Source organism: Ursus arctos, unplaced genomic scaffold, assembly GCF_023065955.2.
Source record: "Ursus arctos isolate Adak ecotype North America unplaced genomic scaffold, UrsArc2.0 scaffold_13, whole genome shotgun sequence".
Taxonomy (NCBI): domain Eukaryota; kingdom Metazoa; phylum Chordata; class Mammalia; order Carnivora; family Ursidae; genus Ursus; species Ursus arctos.
In genome coordinates this window covers 27,258,986-27,281,625 of record NW_026622797.1, presented here as the reverse complement: position 1 = coordinate 27,281,625, position 22,640 = coordinate 27,258,986, and the positions used below count along the sequence as shown (strand labels likewise).

Here is a 22,640-nt window from a genome sequence, read left to right as displayed (position 1 = left end):
TCTCCTTCTACCTGCTGCTCCCCCTGCTTGCTCTCTCTCTGTCAAATAAAAAAATGAAATCTTAAAAAAACGAATAAAGGGCTAATCAGAATCACTATATTGTACCCCTGAAAACTAAGGTAACACTGTATGCTTGTTATACTAGAATTAAAACAATTTTTTAAAAAAAGAATAAAGGGCTAATCAATAATTCAAAAGCTGCCAAAAAGTTAGGATGAGGATTTCATTCATCCATCCATCCATTTCGAGTCATTAGAAACAGTTATCACTGAGTCCGTAATGTGTACTGGGTCCATGCTGGACATTTGGGAATACTGTACAAAGATGAATAAAACATAGTCTCTCCCTTCAAGCGTTCGGTCTAGTAGGGGAGCGAATCGTGAACATCAATGGAATAAATTGCAGCAAGCACACCAATGGAGACAGATTCAGGGAGCCAGCATGAGAAAGAAGGAAGGGCGCTGAACTTGGAATGAGACTCTGGAAAGAAAGTAGGCTTTTTTTTTTTTTTAAGGTTGCAAAATGGGCATTTTTATTTAAATTCAATTAGCTAACATATAGTACACCAGTTTTTGATGTAGTGCTCACTGATTCATGAGTTGCGTATAACACCCATGCTCATCACATCACGTGCCCTCCTTAATGCCCATCACCCAGTTACCCCATCCCCCCACCCACCTCCCCTCATGCAGCCCTCAGTTTGTTTCCCAGAGTCAAGAGTCTCTCATGGTTTGTCTCCTTCTCTGATTTCTTCCCAGTTTTCCCTCCCTTCCCCTATGGTCCTCTGTGCTACTCCTTATGTCCCATATATGATTGAAACCATATGACAATTGTCTTTCTCTGATTGACTTACTTCACGTAGCATAATCCCCTCCAGTTCCCTCCATGTCAATGCAAATGGTAGGTATTCATCCAGAAAGTAGGCTTCTTGAAGGAAGGACACAAGTGGAATATTGAAGGATGAGCCTGTTTTTAGCTAATAAATACCCAGTGCTTACTCTGGGTTGAGCATAGTGCTAAGATCTGTACATTCGAGATCACGTGTAATCCTCCAAACATCTATAGGAGGTACAGGGTATTATCAGCATTTTACAAATAAGGACACTGAAGTTAAGATCTGATTCCAAGTTATCTGAAGGGCATTCTTTCAGGTCATTCCAAGCAGAGGGAACAGCATGAGCAAAGGCAAAGGTGAGAAATTCTAGCCAATACCTGAAAGTAGGGCCCATCTCCCAGCCTCTGTGGCAGGGTAGGCATCCAACTTCAGTAAAAGCTGGTTAATAAACCCAGATGGGTTTCATGTGGACCAACATCCCCCATCCAGTTTTTTGTTAATTTTTCACTTCCCTAACTCTGAACGCCTGCTTAGCCCCCTCCCTATTCCCTCGTTCTCCTTTTTTTTCTCTTCTCTTCTCTTCTCTTCTCTTCTCTTCTCTTCTCTTCTCTCCTCTCCTCTCCTCTCCTCTCCTCTCCTCTCCTCTCCTCTCCTCTCCTCTCCCCTCCCCTCCCCTCCCCTCCCCTCCCCTCCCCTCCCCTCCCCTCCTCTCTCTTCTCTTTTTTCTTTAAAGGAAGGCAGAGTGTCACATGCAGAATTTTGTTTGGATGTGTCTGGAGTCGTGGAAGCTTGACTACCCTACGTTGTCCTACAAATGGACCTTGAGAGCTTGTTTGCAGGTTCTGTCAGGGGACTGCAGTGACTCATATACCCTTGACCAGAGAACGGTCCTCCTTTATTGGGAAGGTCATCCTCTTAGACCAAGTACACAGCTTCGGGAGGGACACACATGGAGCGGTGAGGGAAGAACAGGACACCCACCTAGCCAGCCAGCTCAGCCAAATCAACCCTGGCGATCGATGGGGTGACAGATGTCACAGCCAGATCACCCTCACAAGCCACCTTATTCTCCTTTTAAAATGCCCAGTCACCTCTGCATGAAGTTGGGTGCACTCTACCTGGGTTTCCCCCCCATTACAGCAGTATATTCCTGATGAAAATCTGTCCTTACTACTCTAGTGTCTGGCTTTATCTTTGACATAAGTTCTTGCAGGCCACTTTGGACAGAGTGACCTCTTTGTCTCAGGGTGACTTTTGTAGTTTCTGCGAGGTCTGGGATTTTGAGTCCATTATTGTTGAGAGCCTGCACCAAGTGCCAAAGAAGCCATTATGGGCAACTTGTAGCCTGGCGGATGGCGTCACCACAGAGCGGACACAGCCAGAGCAGAGACCCGCAGGCAGCAGCCACGTAGCCCGACAGCGGGAGCATTCGGAACAGCCCCTTAATTTGGACAGCTGGCTTCCTTCTGTAATTGGGGCTGAGTCAAGAACAGGTGGCTTGGCTACGAGAAGCAGGCTTTCTAGGCTGAGTGAAGTGCAAACGTATCTGGGTACGCTCCTAGCCTAGAAGAGACCTGAAGGAAATATGAATTTTTCTGGACTGATTCAGAGGGTTAAGAGGGTGGCATCACTCATGATTTGCAGGAAACCTGGAAGTCAACATAGCAATGGTGAGGACTTTAGGGTAGAATACCCTTTTCATCTCTAGTACATTTCTATTTTTTAAACCATGCTAGGTTTGCATTTCATTCTTTCCTGTTGACAACAAGAGCAACAGATTATTTTTCCATCAGAAAATGTTTTTGGCCCAGTACTTCCTCTAGCTCCACTCCTAATACATTACCTTAGTATCCAATAGGAGACTCCGTATGGGATACTTTATGTATAAGGCAGACAACTGGGGGGTCATTGTGTTTATAATAGTGCCCCAAATTAAAGTTCTAAAAAATTTGTCGGCTAAAAAAATACTGTTTTGAAACGATCTGCTATGTTCTTTTGTAACTAAAATTTCTTTGAGCGTAAAATAAGCATTTTGATATAAAAATTGCAAAATGCAGAGACCATCTGAACACATTTGATGACTCTTACGTGCATATTTATGTAACATTTTAATAGCTTTCCCATTTCTGTACAAAGCACATGCTTATTTCATTACCTGTTTGTATGTCCTAACCACTTCCACTTGGTTCCTATAAAAGTCTCTGAAAGAAAATCCCTCCCTGACTAGCAATTTGTGTAAGTAGTAGCAGCAAGTTTTAAAAGTACTTGATAATATGGAGTTTTGCATGTTTTAGAGAGGTTGTCTATTAGATTTTTTAAAAGGATTCTTGCAGATCATGCACAAATTCAGTGCTCCAGCTCCCCCAGAACTTGGCAGTCACAGCACAGACCGTGCTGCGGGGCGTGGGAGAGGCTTAGAGGACTGTGAAGAAGACCAGGGTGTTCAGAACATGTCGAGCCAACACTAAAAAGAATCTGGGACCTAAGTGCGAAGGTGAGGAAACAGAATTCAACAGCTGGGAACCACCAGCCTGAACAGAAACAGTCAGGATAATAGAAATGTTTGGGCGATCATGGATGATCAGAGGCCTGGTCCCACCCAGAAATTAAAGCACATTAATTGTTAATTTATATATGGTTAGAACTGAATTATGCCAAGAATATTTTTCACTGACTGGTGTGACAAAATGAGAATGAGAACACGAGTGGGTTTTCCAAGTTGTGTTTATCCATTTGTTTGTGAACAAGAGCTGTGTTTTTACTTTCTAGGAGATAAAATGGTGTTTTTAAAAATCATACTAATAGACCTTAACATAATCTTAGTTTTGGTTTCCCTAGAAGCAGACTCTATAGCACGGAGGGAGAAGATGTAGTTTATCTGGTGGTAAAGGGAACCCCTCGAAGGGAATGGAGGAAGGAGACAAGGAAGGAAAGACAACCAAAGAATGGAGTGTTATCAAGCCGGCTGCCATGTAACAGCTTAATCCAGTCAGGAAAAGGTATCTACCTTTTCCCAGAGAGTTTCCTCAGATGTGTGGCCTCACAGCGTGGGCCACTGAGAAGGGCTTGACAGTGGTTTTCTTTTTACTGTTCTTACCCTGGCAAAATTGATGATGGCAGTCACTGATGTCAGTTCCCCACTTACCTACCTTTTCCAACCCTCCCCCAATTAAACCCAAACATCCAAAAGCCTGGGACACTGACATTCCAGCTGGGGAGCCTATCAGTCGGCAACATCAGTCACAGCACAGGGCAGGTGCAGCTCAGCGTGAAGAGGCAAATTCCTGTGAACCACCCTGAGGAGGAAGGATGACTCCAGCATGAGCCACAGAACACACCAAGGGATGCCCTTTCTGACCTCCAAATTCTTACCTTCCCAAGCCACCTCTTCTCTGACATGTTTTGGCCAGGCAGCCCCACTTGGGGAGGAAGGAGTCGTTAGATAAGGTCTGAACATGAGTTGCTTGGCTCTCAAGCTCCCCGCACGGCTCTACGAACTTCCTGCTGCTCCAGTCTCCGCAAGCAGCTCCTGAGGGTTGTCCAGCGTTGACAGAAGCTTCCGGAGGAACATTAAATCATCCCCCGCTCTGCAGCCAACAAGACCACTGTCACTGTGTCAGAGGATGTCAAGAAGTGCCTCCGTATATACAAGAATATGAAGCAACAATATAATTCGTGTTAGAAAGAAAACATTGTGGGAAGGGCAGAGGGAGGAAGGAAAATTATGAAATTAAATAGTAATTGGCAATAGCTCAGAAAAGATCAGAAACTCTAAACTTGTTATACCGTTCTAGACAGACAAATCCTCATCTATTTAGCTTGCGTGGTATAATACTTAGAACAGGCAAGTTATTAAAAAAACACAGTGGCATTCAAGTCCACTGTAAGAAAAAGTGAAGTTTCCCACCTTCTGGGGCAGGGTCCTGCCTACGAGGATTTCAGACTAAAGCCTGAAAAACTCTTAACATCTACTGGACAATTACTATGTGTCAGAAACTTACATTTACTCTCAATCCAACCTTGATAACTACGAAGACAACCCAATGAGATGGGCACTATTCTCCCACATACGGATGAAGCAATCCAGACCCGGAGCACACAGGGAACTTACCAAGCCTCATGCAGCCCATCAGTGCAGACCTGGTGTTCAGACCTATTCTAACACCAGGCACTGGCTCTTCCCCATTCCTCTATTGCTTCCAACATGAGGTCCCATCTCCTAACCTTCTCCTTTCAGTCTTCCCTAAGGTGTTAGCCAGTAATTCAAAGGTAGTCATCAGTACTACTTCTTTCATGTATATTTTTAAACAGGAATCAAAATGTTTTTCTCTTTTGAATGTTACCAATCTTGGCACTAATTACTAAAAGTACTTTTGACCTCTAAAATTTTACTCAAGCAACATAAAACTCCAAGTGATAGTCACCAAGGAAACAGTTACTAACGAGATGTTTTATTTGTAACAACATACAATTGCACTTTCTGTTCACATGCTGGTTCTTTCCCCTCTCTTCTTGCAAGGTCTTTGGAGCTTCTCCCCCAAACTAATGAGGTGTCAAAGGATGTGACAAAATGACAATCTCGAGTACTTCTGAGCGGGCTTAGGTGTCTGCCAAGTGAAAGCAGGAGTTTGGTGGGGCCATGAAATTTCTTCGAAGGACATCTTTAAAAGTTTTTTAATTGTTTTGTAACTTGATCCAATAGCCGTTTCATCATGCCTTTTCATGTTCTATGCACAGTCGGATGTAGGCCAGTAGTCAAATAAGTTCCATCTGTCAAGAAAATCAAGAGGCACCTGGGTGGCTCAGATGGTGAAGTGGAGGACTTTGGCTCAGATCGTGATCTCAGGGTCCTGGGATCGAGCCCCATGTCTAGCTCTGTGCTTAGCGGGGAGTTTGGCTTGTCCTTCTGCCCCTCCCCCCAACTTGTGATCTAATAAAATCTTTAAAAAATGTAAAAGATGGGAGAATTTATTGGTGTCTGTTATATTTTAATATGCAATAATTTACTCCAAAATGCTTTAGTATCAACTTTGTGATGTCCATGTCCATGTTTAGTTTTACCCTGGGGCTAGGTCAGATAGCATTTGAAGGACTCCAGTTGGTGGCTGGGTGCTTTAAATATTGTCATCTAAATCTATGCCAGTGTTAATCAGCATAAGGGAGGTTAGTAGTTTTTCATTAGTGGATGGAACTTGAAAGGTAAGTGGTTGCCTAGAAAGACATTTAGAGGCAAAATACATGAAACGAGGTATAAGAATATGGCAGACTCTGCAAGTTCAAGACTTGATTAGTACTTCAGATCTAGAGCTGTTTTCTCCTGCGTCATCTTCCCCCACACACTTAAGATTGCATTGCCTGTTTCAATCAGGTTAGTTAATTCTGCCTTCAGAGTATCACTGCTTCCGCTTTACTGTGAATCTTTTGGCTGAGGTGTTCATGGGATTATGAGCAGAGAACTTACCCAAGCCTTCCAAAGGCCCTGCTTGTTAATAAACATTGTTCATGGGAGAGAACTCTGTTTTAGATTTGCTTTTAGGGTAATATGCCACCAGGCAATGAGGTTAGGCAAGAGGAGACATAGGGCCTTACCCCTTCCAGTAAAAGCAGGCCACTCTCTACCAAAGGAACTTGTGATTGGTGACTACATTGGCCTAGACAGTCTACAATGGTCTGAAAAAAACCCTAAACACCCATCCACCCTCAATTCCATGCTGAGGGTCATAGCTGATCCCTGAACACTGCCCTTGATGGAGGGCATCTACTAATGATCGGGGGTGAATACTGACGTTTAAGGGCTGGAGAAAGCAATCAAGCCATTATAAAGGTCCAGGTCATCCTCTGGTAATGCTGTTTTTGAAATATAGTTCATTTCATGGGTGCCTGGGTGGCTCAGTCGGTTAAGCGTCTGCCTTTGGCTCAGGTCACAATCCCAGGGTCCTGGGATCAAGCCCTGCGTCCCGCTCCCTGTGCAGCAGGGAGTCTGCTTCTCCCACTTCCTCTGCCCCTCTCCCTGATTGTGTTCTCTCTTGCTCTCTCAAATAAATAAAATCTTAAAAAAATATAGTTAATTTTATATTACTTTTAATTAAAACTTGATTACTTAGAAGGCTTTCAGTTTGTTAATGATTGCTCAAATTTAAAAATATAAATTTAGAAACCAGGAAAACCTGGCCAAAATAGAACTATTGCTCTAAATTTTAAATAAACCTATATTCCCATTCAGAGGAAGCTGAGGAAATGTCACTGAGATTGAATGAACGGCAATTTGAAAACTCAAGACTCAATCCGAGTAAAGTCGTAACATATGAGAAACCTAAAAGTAAAACTATCAAATACATTTTATTTGGTGTTTCGTGCTAGGTTGACTTAAACAAATAAAACAACTTTATTGAACAGATTTTTTCTTTTTTAATATGACTACGTGTACATGGACAACTGAGAACAGGGAAAATCCCCAAATTAATGTTTTCACAAATTACAGCTGTTACGATAGCTTGGCTTGTAATAAATGAATAGTTTCTCATTCAATATAGATTAACCAATCCCTCTTTAATAAAGCCAACATATTATACTGCTAGAGGTTTACCTTTCCAAACACTCTACACCAAAAAAAAAAAAAAAAAAAGTGGTCCTCCAGAGTCCCCTCTCCTTCAATATTTAGTTATTAGTTTATAAAATGGTCATATAAAATTGAATTATATTAGCAAATGAAAGTGCGAGTTTGCACAGCTAAGCTCAGCAGCAAAAGTGAAGAGTGAAAAGTCAGAGCTGATGGGTGCCACGCAGGAGGAGGAGGTTTGTGAAGGAATCTTGCACAGTGCTCCGTGTGCCAAACAGTCAACATTCCATCAGGTTTTCTTTGCTCTTAAACGAGCAAAACCAAATTCTTTTTTTATTTAAAGAAATAGTAAATCTTTACTCCCCTCCCCCCCACATAATTTGTGATCAGGTAAGGCAATGGTAAGTCCCACCATCACTGGGGACAGCAGCAATGTACAGACATCAGAAATAGCCCTGAATCATCACGAACATTCTCTCATGGAACATAAGGAATGCATCTAATAAATCAAAGTTTGCAATGTTGTCATGTTGTTCTAATTTATTTGATTAGTTTATCTGGAAAAACTTTATAAATACATTATTTAAGAGGAGTCTATTTTCTTGCTCTGAAAAAATAATGTTTCTTTTTCACATTTTAAAACTGTTTAGTATGCTTTTGCAGAAAGAGACGCAAGAATGTGACAGCTGGGTTTGCAGAATGTCCATGTACAAATTGCATTTACAAGAACCTGGTAATCTGCCTATAGTTTGCTTCTACAAATAGAACTCTTTGCAGTAATATTTAAACAGCCTTAATTTAAACAACTCTCCTATTCACTCTACTTGTAGAGCAAAGAGGTACTTATTTTTCAAGTATTATATTGTAAAAGGTAAATTTTTTGTGCCAATTTTATGTTAGCTTTTAAAGACCAAAATATTTATGTGAAAAATCATGCCTAGTCAGCCCATTTTTTTTTTAATAGCCAAATGCTCTCATCTTTTAGAGAATGCAGAAAAATATTGATTTGCTAAGAAGGAGCATACTGGAAAAAGCCGTTTTAAAGTACTGAAGAATAAGGAACATTTTTTTTTCTCTATTGGCAAAAACTATTAGAAATCTATCCAGTCTGTTGTCTTTAGCTGGTTTTAATAAAGTCTTTTCAAAATGATGGTCAAGAAATCTTTAGAAAACTGGAGGAGGGGGATGCTCCTTTTATAGCATGGAAGGAATTCCATTAATTGTAGAAATTCTTTTTAAATTTCTGCTTTGGTTCTTCAGAAGAAATGCTCATATAACTTCTATATCAGGAGACAGAAAAAAGCACAGGTTAATATTTATCTAAAATTTTATTTCAAGAATACTATGGTAATATCTTAACATTTCTAAAACTTTACCATGCTTTTCTATACATTGTCTCATATAATAGGTGATTTCATCAAAATCTTATAAAGAATTCTACCTCCAGCAGGAAAAGACATGTCCTTTTCTTTACTGCAACTTAGGCTGTATCATTTACTTTTCTAAACGACATACATCAGTTGTACTCTCCTTTGATGTTAGAGACTTACGTTCATTGGTCTTGTATCCTCAGCACCTGATGCTTCAGGCTCCAAACATATGGCTAAATAAATGTTTGCTGAAAAACAGTCATGACCCCAAAAGAACTCTTACACCACTTAAGATCACAGACAATTGACTCTGTTCCTACAGAAGTTACAGAAGGATAGGAACAGTGAGACTGGACTGACAGATAAATTCAAAGGTGAGTTAAGGTCTGGTATGTGATGCAGAAGGTCATCTGGGTGTCCCTTGCCCCTGTGAATCTGCGACATGACGAGGTAGGGAACTGCAACAGGAGTGTTTCCACTGACATACAAGTAATCAGATTATTTCCAGAGTCTTAAGAATTAGAATGTCAGACCTGGGACGGGCTGTTTAGCTTCCTTTTATAATCTAGAGAAGTACACTGTAAAGTGGAGTTAGACTCTCAAGGTCAGTATGTTAGAGACGGAAAAAAGGCTAGCTTCATTTGGACAGGTGCTTCAACACTGGCTTTTCCAGCCAGTTAAAGTGGAAAATAGGAGTTACAAGTCCACAGATGGAAATCTGAAAGACAAAACAACTTGACCACAAATAATTCTGCATGAACTCCATTTAAACATGCTGAATTTAGCCAGCTCTGCTCATAATAGTATAAAGAGATGCTGGTCGATACATGAAAGTGATCTGCTGGGAAGAGAAACTTGACAGAATGCAGATGTTTGAGAAGAGCCGGAGCTGGGATTATTCCACCTATTTCTGAGACTGATGAGATTGTGTTGTTGAGCTGCTGTGACCCTTGAGTTGGCAAATTTGGTGCTGCTCCTTATTTCTCTGGGCCACACAAAGCTATGGTTCTTTTTGCACAAAGACTGCATGTCAAGGGTGAGTCCCAGAGACAGTATGAGAGAGTCACTGGTTGTTTCAACAACAGCCAACAGTCACTCAACAAAGGACAGACCACCACTGGGCTCATATGCTCCTAGTTCTGAATACTGGTCCCATTACCTAAATTCTAACTATCTTATTACATTTAAGAAGGATAATAGTGTATCATCTAAGCTGCTAAACCTGAACAAGAGAAAAATGGGAGAACATGATGGCAGTCTTCATATATCTGAAGAGCTGGGAAAGATGGAACAAACACCAGGGGGCAGAACTAGGCCTGAGGGTCCCCACGTTATGGTGAGGCATTAAGTGCTTGTCTTTTGTGAAGCATGTTCTGACAGTGAGTGTTTCTGGGCAGTAAGGACTGCTCTGTGAGAAGAAGGTGATGGACACCCAGTGGGTGATGCAGACTGGATTCGTACACCTAGTTGGGGGAACAGGAGGGGCCCTAGAATTTGCCCAATTCAACTCAAAATTCAGTTTCTAAGATCCTTATACAATCTTTTCCGTGTGGTCCCTAGAAGAACAAAGCTGCCCCAGCCACACTGCACAAGGTTCATTCCCTCATGCAGTGTCACATATTTGTGATGGTTACGTAGGGAGCTTGAGGCAAGCTTACCTGCTGTCTGTTGTGTTTGAACACCATCTACCGGAGGCAGGGGCCCAAGTGTCCCTTCATCATCAAAGGCCAGAATGGGATTCAAAGGAATTTCTGGGCTCTCACTGTTGGCGACATCTAATCTGGATGGTTTAGATCCAATGGGTAAGTTTATAATTTCCTCAAAATTTTCATTCTGAACAGATACTCCATTTTCACTTGGTTGTTTTTCCAAATCGGGAGTACTAAGGAATTTGAAAAATCAAAATTGAAAGGAGTTAGCGCTAAAACTGAAAAAAAAATTTTTTTAAAACCACCAAAAACTATTTTGTAATAAATCATTTTAGAATCAAATGTTAACACTGATTGCATCATTCACAAAAATGGTGAATTTTGACATATTTGCAATTTTACACTTATTTTTTAAAATATGTTTTTGTTATAAAAAATTTATCAAATGGAACAATTAATCAGTTAGAATAGATCATTATTTTCAACACACATTTAACAATTTCTACTGCAAGCATTTTCACACGCCTTTGTTTGATAAACAGTAGCCCTTATTAGGTCCCTTTACTTCAACAAAGATGAGGGGATTGAAATTCGGGGTGTGGAGGATAATCTGTAGAGTCACAGAACGACTGAGACACAGTCCAAACTGAATGCATGATCTCCTGATCTCTGGTCCTGTGTTCTGTTTGTTATGCCATTTTGTACAGTACCTGCCTATTCAAAATGCTAGCCCTTCCTGGGTGCCTCTGGCTTCCTAAAACATGTGCATAATTTTATAGGTATATTGTTTAAGACCAACTTTATCTTTCCCCCTTAAATCTGCCTCTGACCTCACCTTGCTTCTCATTAATTCATGCTCAATATCTTGGATTTATTTTTGAGGTACATTTTATTGGCCACAGATCCTTCATCTTCTACCTACAGTTTCTGTTAGGTTTTTCCCTCTCTTTAGAAGCTCCATAAGCAAATTGAAAGCCTTACATATGTTCATTATTATGCTTTACAATGCAGTAGAAACAATGCCTGTACGAATGAATGCTAGATTGTTCACTTTATCTGTGTGCAGCAGTAAACATGTATTTGCAAACTTCATATTTTGCTCAGTGCTCAGCTCATGTATCAAAAAAAACCCTATTTGACAGAATTCCAGAGTTAAAATTTTCAAACGGAAAAGACTAACCATATGAAGCAAAAACTGTGAAGGTCTTAACTCCTAATACATACTGATCATCAATTGAATGTTTATAGGAAGGTCTATGAAAGAGGCTAGAGATTAGAAAAATCAGGTCTGTAGTAGAATGCCAACTGCTTGAACTTTAGCAAATAATCTTTTTCAGTCTTCTTCCCAAATGGTAACATAAAGCTAATGTACATCCAATTTTTCCATTGCTTTTTATTTTGAGGAATCTGCTTTTTTACGCTGTTGAGAAAATAGTTTACCTAATTCGCAAGAAATAATGATTTTTGGAACACATTCCAAAGCATTTCTGATTTAGATATTTTGGTATATTTTTGTTAATTAAAACTTCTTGGGTGCCTGGGTGGCTCAGTCAGTTAAGCGTCTGCCTTCAGCTCAGGTCATGATCCCAGGGTCCTGGGATTGAGCCCCACTGTCAGGCTCTCTCTGCTCAGCGGGGAGCCTGCTTCTCCTCTCCCTCTGCCTGACACTCTGCCTGCTTCTGCTCTCTCTCTCTCTCTCTCTAACAAATAAATAAAATCTTTAAACTTTTCTTCTAGAAAAAAAAAATCTGTCCTAAGCATCTCACAAGGTATTGCAGAGTACCTTGAAAGTATTATTTGTAAAAGTCCGTGAAAAATAACATAAAAACAGCATACAGACTCAGCATGATGGTTGTTTTTTGCTATTTCACCAAGGAAGCCTGGCATCACAGTAGCGATGCAGGAGCACATGTGTGAGCACGCCTGACACCCACTGTTCTAAGTGCTTGAACCAGCTACCCACCCATCCTCTTTTTTTTTTTTAAAGATTTTATTTGAGAGAGAGAGAGAGAGAGAGATCACGCGCAGTGGAGAGGGGTACAGGGAGAAGCAGACTCCCGGCTGAAAGCAGGGAGCCCGATAAGGGGTTGGAGCAGAAGGCAGGCGCTTAACCGACTGAGCCACCCAGGTGTCCCCCATCCTCCTGGTTCCTTCCCAACCCCGATGGGCCTTCTGCAACCAGGGAAATGGTTTTGGTTCTCATCCCCAAGTGATTTTCAGTAGAAGTTTTGGCAGAAGGTAAAGAATAGGAATGCATCTCCAAGCACCGTTCCTCGGCCATCTCAACTGCCATCACCTTCCAGGCTTGCATGTGCTAACAAGTTTTAATGGCTATACCGACCCAGACTTGAGTCAACAGTTGACTTCATTTTCTCCTCCCACTCCTACCTGACCTCTCCACCCATTCTTACTTGTTAGCAATTAGAGGGATAATTGTGCTGTATGCTTTGGATGGCCAATTATTAAAGGTTCAGAAGACACTGTGACCAGCAGAAACTATAAAACTGAAACTGAACTGGGATTAGGGAATATGCGTCTGTGTGTCCTCTCAGAGTAAGATCATCAGCTTTTGAAGTCCTTTTCTTTGGCTATACTCAGGCGGCTGAAGCTGGATGCAAGTGTCTTGAAAACTGTGTACCTGGCTTGCTAACATCCACCTAGGGGAACACCTGGCTGGCTCAGTGGGAAGAGCATGCGACTCTTGAGCTCAGGATCATGAGTTCGAGCCCCACGTTGAGTGTAGAGATTACTTAAAAAATAAAATGAAAAATCAAATAAAATCTGCCTGGGAAAGGAGCTGGGGCCATGGTGGGAATGCGACAGTCCATACGGCTTACTATAGCCAGGACTTTATTCTTTCTTGATGTTTATTATCATGGTATAGCAAGTACCTTTACTGTTATTTAAATTTTTTTTATTTTTTTTTGCAAGTAACTTTAAAATTAAAAGTGATACATCTCTTTCTGTTTGAATGGTAGGGGCTTGGGAATGTTATTTCTCCTTTAAGGCAAACTAAAAACAATGATAAACTTCTAAGATTTGAAGGAAAACCACTAGATCAAAAACTAGAATTACTACATATCCCTTAACAGTGAGGGATCTTAGCCTGGGGCTAAGAACAGGCATGAAATGTCTTCTGGGTATTAGCAGGGTAGGAAAGTAGCCCATGAGAAGTTTTTAGCTTCTCGAACAGATTCTCTGCTGTGGTGGAAGAATATATCAGAATGACCTGAGAAACTTAAAATAATGTCTTCCCTCCTCCACACCCCATACACACTTGTACTCACACATTCATCTGTTTCCCGTTTCTTTTTTTTTTTTTTTTAAAGTTTTTATTTATTTATTCGACAGAGATAGAGACAGCCAGCGAGAGAGGGAACACAAGCAGGGGGAGTTGGAGAGGAAGAAGCAGGCTCATAGTGGAGGAGCCTGATGTGGGGCTCGATCCCATAACGCCGGGATCACGCCCTGAGCCGAAGGCAGACGCTTAACCGCTGTGCCACCCAGGCGCCCCTCCCTGTTTCATTTCAAAGCAAGTTTTTTATCCACAGATAAACACTTTCCTCCATTCTATGGGCTCCCCACTCTACAAATACTCGTTCTCAAGAACCCAAAATGGTTGCCAGAGTAAGAAATCATCCTGCCCAGGCTCATATATACCTTTGCACCTGTAAAAGCTGGTGAGACTTTTGGTAACTTCAACCCTCTTCAGTCTACCTACTGTCAGTGGGGAGCCTGTTGGGCAAGGACAATTGCTTTCAGGCTTTAAAAGCATTGCACACTGAAGGCTGAGAACACTAGAAACCACAGGGGCCAGAAAGGTCACTCAGGCCCGACAAGGCTGAAGTCAGGTTCAGGGTGTTCCTGCTGTGGGGTTTCTCTGCACCAGGAACTGCTGCTAGTGCTCGCTGCTAGAAAATACTAGGAGGACGCTATCACCCTGGGGTGTTGCCAGGCAGTTTGCTGACATATCCCCCGGGGTGGGTGGGGGGAGAATGTCACCCAGTTCACAGCACTCATTTATTTTTCTTGAAGAGAAGGTAAACCAATGTATTAGGTAGCTGAGGCATTAGGAAAAGCCCACTTCTCCGATTCTGAACTAAAAGTATTCATTCTTTGGAGTGGTATTTTCTAGCGAAAACAAACCCTGCTATGTGCTTACAGCATTCGCTGTGGTGGATTTCCACAGGGGATCACCCATCTCACGTTCTTCAGAAGGGACCCTGGGGATCTCCAATCAGTGACTTAACTCCCAGTGAGCAGGCTGGAGGGATCTATGCTCTACTGTGGGTGAGCAGTAGGGTATTCAATGAACATGTGAACTGATTGAGGATTATGGAATGCTTCATTAACCGTAACACACTGAGGTGAAAAACGATGACTTGGTGATTTCAAGGTTGACCTGAAACTGGGGGTAAAAGAGAACACCCACGGATGCCATTTATTTGTAACTTTAAAAATCTTTAACAGGGTTCCAGAAGTGAAACTGGTTAAAAATGTGAGTCCCCACTGAAGCAAAGGGAATGTGAACAGGAAGCTGTGCTAGGGGAGGGTATGAAAGGTTAGTATGGGCAGGTCTTTCTCCAGGTGGAGAGTATGGGTGGCAGATAGCCTCAGGGCTCCGTGCTAACAGCACTGTTATAATAACCTGGAAGACATGTAGGAGGAAAAATGGAAGTATCCAGATAATGATTAATCTGGAAAATGAAAGTCCTTGAGGATAACAGGAAAAAATCATTAAAATATAAGCAATGTGAAGGGCAGTGGGTTTAGAGAACCACTGTAAGCTGAACCAGCGTCAGAAGATGAAGAGCTATCAGTGACTACGGATGTAAGAGACCCTGCAATCAACGGAAACCGGATCCACGTGACAGGGATTCCTTATGTTTTCATGGTTAAAGAAAAGGTAAAAAAATGCAGGGCAGGAGAAGACGGGATATCAGATACAACATAAAAGCACTTTCCTACAACATTACACTGCAGCTACACCAGCGTGCTTTGTCTTCTGGACACTGTACAAGGATAAAGATAAATAACATCTAACGTTTGCCTAGTACAACACAGTTTTCAGAGCTCCTTCACAGACATATTTCATTGGACCCTCCGGTACCTTGGAGTAAAGACCTCTTCATGTCCAGACGACAAAACTAAATCTTACTTAAGTAGGTTAATCACAGAGTCGCTGAATTTCTCAGAGATAAAACTAGGAATCCAGCCTGCGACTTTTGGTTCTTAAAGCTCTTCTTCCTCAACCCCATGCTCCTGCTGAAGAATCTTTAGAAAATAGGACTAAAATGACAAAGTGCTAGAGAAGGAGCCTTTTTAAAGGTAAGGTAAACCTGTCCGGGTTGGAGGTTGTTTCTTTTTTTTGGCCTCTCAACTACAAATTCATCCTTCAATCTTGCTCTGAAACCGGATGTAGGCCCTTCAGATAATTTCCCTTTGCCCGCTGGCACAATCTTTAAGCTTCGTCATTTAAGGCTGCTGGAGAGACACTGCACAAGGAAGATTCTGCTTCCTGGTCTGGTTGTGCTTGCTCCGCGGGCTCCTGCAGCACACCCTCGTGGCAGTCCCAGTGTCTGGCTCCTGCTGTGCGTGAGGTTGCCTCGGCACCCAGCCCCTGCCACAGGAGGGGCTGCCCCCAGCACCTCTCCAGGGCCAACTTGTGGTAGATAGAGTGCCTCTATCTCTACTGAGACACCTCCCAGCGAACAGCTTTCCTAAGCATTGTAGAGGATAGATATCTGGCAAGTTCCACCAAGTTTCTTTCATAAAAGAACCTCTCCACCATCCAGTGGGTCACAGCCAGACCCTATCCAACAAGGTGTGGATGGAAGCCTGGGGAAGAGCACTTTGGTTGGGTATGGCTCAGGGATGTGGATGCTCCTTAGACCTGCTAATCCTGTATTCTTGAGTTCTCTTTACTTCTTACTAGCCACCTGTTGTTAGTGGCTAGTAATGGTTAATTATTCTCGATGTTAAACTTTCCTATTCAAATTAATTTGCCTGGTTTCTCTTCCCTGACTGAACCCTGACTGACAGACTAAGCACAGAAGGAATACTCGCTTTGTAAGATGAAAGCAAAAAGAGAATAGAAACAAAATCTATAAAATTACAAAAGGTATGGAAATTGTGAGAAAGGATTTATTCCCTAAAACCTAGTTTCTGACAACCACGGGTCCTAACTTTGAAACTGCAAATAGGCAGTTGTAAGAAAAAGAAAAAGCACTTCTTTTTGTTACTAAAGAGATGATGCTAAGTGGAGGTACACACTGTTTCAAGACTGGTGTGGATAAATTCAAGGAAGATAAATTTAGAAATAATTGAGGAGGGTTTTTTAAGCTACATAGCATAAACTGTGTATCATGCAATGGGGAACAAATTTAACAGCACATTATGCATTCCCTAGAGGCCAGGGTCATTCAGAGATGGATTATGTTTCTCAAAATGGGATCCAATTGTCTATATGAACTTTTACAAATTTATGTTTTCAATCTGATAAAAATTAAAAAAAAAACTCCAATAGAATAGTCTGATCATCTACATGGCTGACTATCATAAAGCTGAGCTTTACCACATGACTTAATGCTTCATTATACATTAGTATTTCAGAGCATAGTGTACCAGCTTATGTGGCAAGGGCTGATGACAAATGAACGAGGTTGAACTGGGTATGCAAGTATTGTGTCAGTGCCAAATAAAAGCCAAGTGACCTCACAGTCCACTGTATGAAAAGAGATTTGAGGTTTGAAGGCAGTTTAAACAGAGAAAAGCAATAGGTGAAATAAATGATCAGAAATAGAATTTTACTATCTTATTTTACATAGTAAAATTATGTGTCAGGTAATGATTAATTACTTGATGATTTTACCACTGAAAAAAGTCAGCTAATGTAAACTAATGTTATTGATCAGATAAAATTATCAGTGGCTTAATAAACCTGGTCCTTATAATAACGGAGTTCTCTCTGTGATACTTTTTATTCTTTCATGAAAGTCTCCTTTTTTTGAAGTCAGTGAATTGAACATCATAAATTATAGCAGTTGGGGATAAATATTTTATTTGAAAATCAAACTAACTAAAAGCATAAAATATCACTTAATATATATCTTAGGTAATGATGACAATAAATTTATTTAACATGGCTGAAAGCTTGGTTGACAGCTAATAAGCTCTATCTCAGGAAAATTCTTTTCTTTGGTATTACGGTGGGAAAAATAAAAGATTTTACTGTCCTAGAAAGATATCAATGGATGTCTTATAACATATGCACATCTTAGAAGGACTTATCTTTGCATTGCTGTCAGTATTTTAAAACGTGCAGTATGTGTTTTTAGATTAAGAAAAAAATTAACTTGAGGACCTTTAATTCTCTGATGGCAGCAAACACTGGCATTAGAGACAGGAAAACTCATGAAAGAATTAAGTAAATAAAAAAAAGTCATAGCTGAAATTTTTTAACAGTATTACAAATATTTCTAAAAGTTCTCTATGACTGGATTTTTAGGCACAGGCTAGAATGACCCTGATTTTTTATTTTTGAGAGTATTCTTATGATGCTGTCAAAATAAACACCAAAGAAGAGAAAGGAAATCTTTTTTCAACCCACACTTCTTTCTTCACTGTTGTTAGCAACTGTTTGTTTCTTCAATAAGAAGCCCTACTACCAATATAACAAATACTGGCATCCAAATTATTTTACTGTCGAACAAACCTGTGACACATGAGAATATTATGGTGAAAATATGCCATTAAAGGGTGTGAATATAGTCCAGATCACGTTAAATATATATAAATAAATGCTTCCCTCTAATTTTCTTTAATAGGCACACACAAACCTAACCATCATATTTAAAGACTCAAGAAAATGATATTTTCCCTTTCTCTGACTACAGAATTACTAGCTCTACCAAAAATTAATGAACCCAAATGAAAATAAATCTTATGTTAAAACTTTGAAATTCTGGGATGCCTGGGTGGCTCAGTCGTTAAGCGTCTGCCTTCGGCCCAGGGCATAATTCCAGGGTTCTGGGATTGAGCCCCACATCGGGCTCCCTGCTCTGCTGGGAGGCTGCTTCTTCCTCTCCCACTCCCCCTGCCTGTGTTCCCTCTCTCACTGGCTGTGTCTCTCTCTGCCAAATAAAGAAATAAAATCTTTAAAAAAAAATAAATAAAACTTTGAAATTCTGTCAGGCCTAAGAAGTTCTGGTGGGATTAGTGCTTTGCTCTCATGTGTATCAGTAAAAAGGGCTCAGTTGTTTCACTCACCTCTCCACAGTCACTGTTGATTGGTGTGAGGTAACCGCATGTGGGCTGGCCACTGGTTCTCCATTTCCTGGAGAGTTTGTCATACACGGAAGTGCAGATATCACTGGACACAGCAAAGAAGATGGGACAAACAGTTACTACTACTGTAGTATCAAACCTAAACCCCAGGAGCCAGAATGCCTAGATTTATGTCCTGGCTCTGCTTACTTACCAGCTGTGTGACCTTGGGCAGGCCACCAACTCTCTGTGTCTCAGTTTCCTCATGAATAAGAATACCTACACCTCACAGACTATGGTGAGAATTAAATGTATTAACATATGCAAAGTACTCAGAACAGTGCCCAGCACAATGTAAGCGTGGAAATCAATGTTGCACTAAACTGACTTTGAACAAAAAGTATGTAATGTTGAAACCAAAGCAACTGATGAAGATAGCAGTAAGCTGACTTGATCAGTGAGTATCTTCTAAAGGATTCAGAGCAAATCCTCATGAACTAGCTTAAGTGATAAAAAATAATTTTGAAACTCAGTTTAGTTCTAGTCACACTTAGAATGATAGGGATTTCATGAATGGAAGGCCAGTGAATTGTTCTTTACTAAGCCACCTCTCATTTAATGCTCAATGCTGTAGTCCAGCTGAAGCCAATGATATTGACAACAGAGTCCAAAATATAAGCAAGGGTTACTTAAAGTCTTGTAAACCTTCATATAGGTCAGAGTTTCAGGGAAATTTGTGGCAGTTTACGGTTTCAGCTTGACTTGAGAGAATAACTGAAATAGAATTCCAAGGAAGTGTTATTTCATAGCCTGGCACAAATTCAGTAAAGCTGCCAGAGGTCCAGAAATTCTGATAACTGAAGAAGTGATTAATAACTTTTTTAAAGGGGTCAAAATTCACAAAGCTGGTAACAGGCAGCCTTGGGAGATTTCTGATAGGTCTGTAAGCTCACCTGTCTGCCTGCCCTAGAATTCTCTTTGGAGCACTGGCAGTGCCATTCAGCCCTCAACACACATGGATGGGGATGGGGAAAAGAATATTTGTTAGACAGATAATCCCTCAGGCCTCTTTTTAGCAGCAGTAACTTAAACCAGATTTATTATGAGTGTTGATAAACACAGATATGATGACTGACAAGTTGTATCTTCCCTCGTGCTTCTGCTGATTCTCAGGTTGAGGCACAAAGAATATTGAAGAATTGATAGGGGAACAACCAGGAATGGAAAAGACGGAAAAACCAACCAAAAAACAAGGAATTTGGCCATGCACTAACTACAGCATCAGCCCCTCAAAAAACTCCATCTTGGTGCAATTTACATCCTAAAATGCTCATTCTGAAAACTCATGGGGGGTTGTGCCTACATAAAGTCTCCACAAATTACAACATTTGTGGAGACAACCTGTTAAAAATGCAATGGCTTTAATAGGCAGCCATTATGGTTACTCTCCGAGCAAATATAATTAGGGCATCTTGAAAAAAATATGAAAAGTTCACTAAGAAGGAATCATGACATAGAGAAACTAGGATAGCCTCTGTTGAAATATAACCAAATTCCAAGATACCAACATATTACTTTTGAAAACCTCTAGAGTTTACAGAAATTTTTTTCACATAAATCATTTCATCTTTAGCCTTACAAGAAAAAAACGGCAAAGGAAAGGGAGGTATGTCTGGTGTTTTCTTGTCATAGATGTTGCAGGTGGAGAAAAGAGGAAGAGTGCGTGATGAGCTATCTACCAACCACCTGTATGTACAATCATGAAGACCACATGGGATCACAGAAGAATCATAAGCTTGGACTCCAGCTGTATGAGCTGGGCCTGCCACTCTACTGAAGTACTCCTCGGGGGAAGGGACCTGGCCTGGACTGCTCACAGTGAATCCCAGCACCTGCAACAAGGTCTGGCACATGACAGTCTCTGAAAATGCTTGCTGACTTCAAGATAAAGCACTTCTACCTCATAAGGCTGCAGCAGAAATTAAAGAAGAAAATGTATGCAGGAGGTACCTGACACAAAGAGACCATCTAATAAATATTATTGAATTTGGGTACTAATACACTAAGGTAAATTTTATTTCAATCAAATTTTGTCTAAAATCACCAAGAAATTACTTATCTCTGTCCGAAGTCTATAGGTATCAACAACTTTCTAATGAAATTTCAATTGATTTCTAATTTTAACTCTATTCTGAACTCAGGAGTTAAAAAGGTATAAATTTTTTTGTGAGAACTGCCATAAATACAAGTTATCAAAATGTGTAAGTTTAGAGTCCTTGAGAGCAAATACAAATACACACTACTTTAGTAGACAATAAATGATAAATGAAATTTAATTTTATAACACAAAGAAAAGTCTTCTAATCATGTGTGTATATATATTCCTATGTGTGTCTCTCTCTAGGCATGTATCCGTATACATACAGATATATACAAATATATATCCACATTTATAGACATTTGTAATGTAACATGATTAAAAATACTAAGCACACTACTAGAGAATAAACAAATGTGAAAAAACATCTGCCAGAAATGTAAGACTTTTACATAAGAGGAAAATCTCTGGACTAGACGACACACACCTAAGCTTCTGTAAGTCAATGAGTAGCCCGCCTCCCCTCCCCGCAATCAATCAACGAATATCTTGATCTCTAGAGAGTCAATCCAAAAATCCTATATTTGAACTTATTTGAATTCACTGAAGTAAATACCTGTTCCTCCAGTGAGAGCTCCCTTGGTTATATCTCCATTTCTCTGATCAACAGTTTTCTACAAAAAAGATTTTTTTTTTAAATATTAAAGTTACAACTGAAAGTAGAGAAAAAAACTCCATTAAGAATAGTTTAAAAAGGGCCACCTCAGTACCTTATCTGTAGCTTCTGTTCGCCTGGTTCTTTTCATAATCTCCTCCAGTCGCTACAAGAAAGGGAGAATGGAGCAAAGGGGTCAGACGCGGAAGGAGAGCCTGGCCCATTTCCCCGACTAAGCAGATGGGTCAGGCAAACACGTGTGTTACTGTGGGCAATTGTAACACCCCCTGCCATCTTAATCCGCATTATTCTGCGAAGCCACACGGGTCGGAAGGAACTGTCTGCGGTGACGTCCGCACTATGAAGACGGATTTCTCCGGACGAGGTGATTAACACTGAGAGTCACTTCAGTGTATCTGGAGTGGGCAGAACGCATTCGCTTCCTGCGAGCGGTGAGCTAGTCTCTTGCTCTCGGGGCTTCAAGTCTGGGGAAGAATGGGAACCATGAGCACCGCAGGCTTCTGTTTTAGACAAAATCACCTTTTTTCTTTCCAGGCGCTCCTGCTCTTCTCTCTGGAAATGCTTCTCTCGCTCCTGCCGAACCCTCTCGGCTTCCTCACGAAGGCGAGCTTCTTCTTCCTTCTGGAAACAAGAATGGGGCCTGTGCTTCCGGCCGACAGGGCGCGGAGGCGCAGGCGCGAGGGCCCACGGGGCAGGTGCCGGATGCGAGCGCGCACACGCACGCGCACACACGAGGCGCGGGGACACCTCCCCCGCCCCTGTGCCGGACTCTGGCCCTGGCCCCGGCCGGCGGGCCCCTACCTGCTTCTGTGCGCGCTCCTGGTCCTCGCGCTTGCGCCGCTCCCGCTCCTCGCGCTCGCACCGCTCCCGCTCCTCCGCCTGTCGCCGCAGCTGCTCTTCCCTCTCCCGGGCCTGCTCGGCCTCCAGCCGGCGAGATTCCTCCTCGCGCCGCGCCCGCTCCTCCGCCACCTTCTGCGCCAGCTCCTCTCTCTTTTGTCTGGAAAAAGACACAAAGCAGAGATACACCAGGGGAGCGCTCCTGGAAGAGAGGCTGGAGTTTGTGGTTGCGGCCTGGGCAGTCTGTTCGGAGGCTGCCAGGCGCTCAGCACGGGTTCGGGGACAAAATGAGAAGCCACCTTCTATTCTTGCTCCTCATTTTCCCAGGCTCACGTTGCCTCGTGGTAAACA

General features: G+C 41.5%; 1 protein-coding gene across 10 annotated transcripts in view; it reads right to left on the bottom strand.

Annotated features, from left to right (window-relative positions):
- Window positions 1–5,266: 5,266 nt before the first annotated feature.
- Window positions 5,267–22,640, bottom strand: part of MAP7 (microtubule associated protein 7) — a 163,537-nt gene continuing 146,163 nt past the window's right edge. For all 10 annotated transcript variants that reach the window (XM_048226102.2, XM_057311021.1, XM_057311018.1 and 7 more), the window contains 7 exons: window positions 22,254–22,449; window positions 21,972–22,073; window positions 21,547–21,597; window positions 21,393–21,450; window positions 18,682–18,784; window positions 10,423–10,646; window positions 5,267–8,674 (listed from right to left, as the gene is read on the bottom strand). In XM_048226102.2, coding sequence (XP_048082059.1) covers window positions 8,664–8,674; window positions 10,423–10,646; window positions 18,682–18,784; window positions 21,393–21,450; window positions 21,547–21,597; window positions 21,972–22,073; window positions 22,254–22,449 — 745 coding nt within the window. In that variant the 3' untranslated portion in view covers window positions 5,267–8,663. The remainder of the gene's footprint in view (window positions 8,675–10,422; window positions 10,647–18,681; window positions 18,785–21,392; window positions 21,451–21,546; window positions 21,598–21,971; window positions 22,074–22,253; window positions 22,450–22,640) is intronic.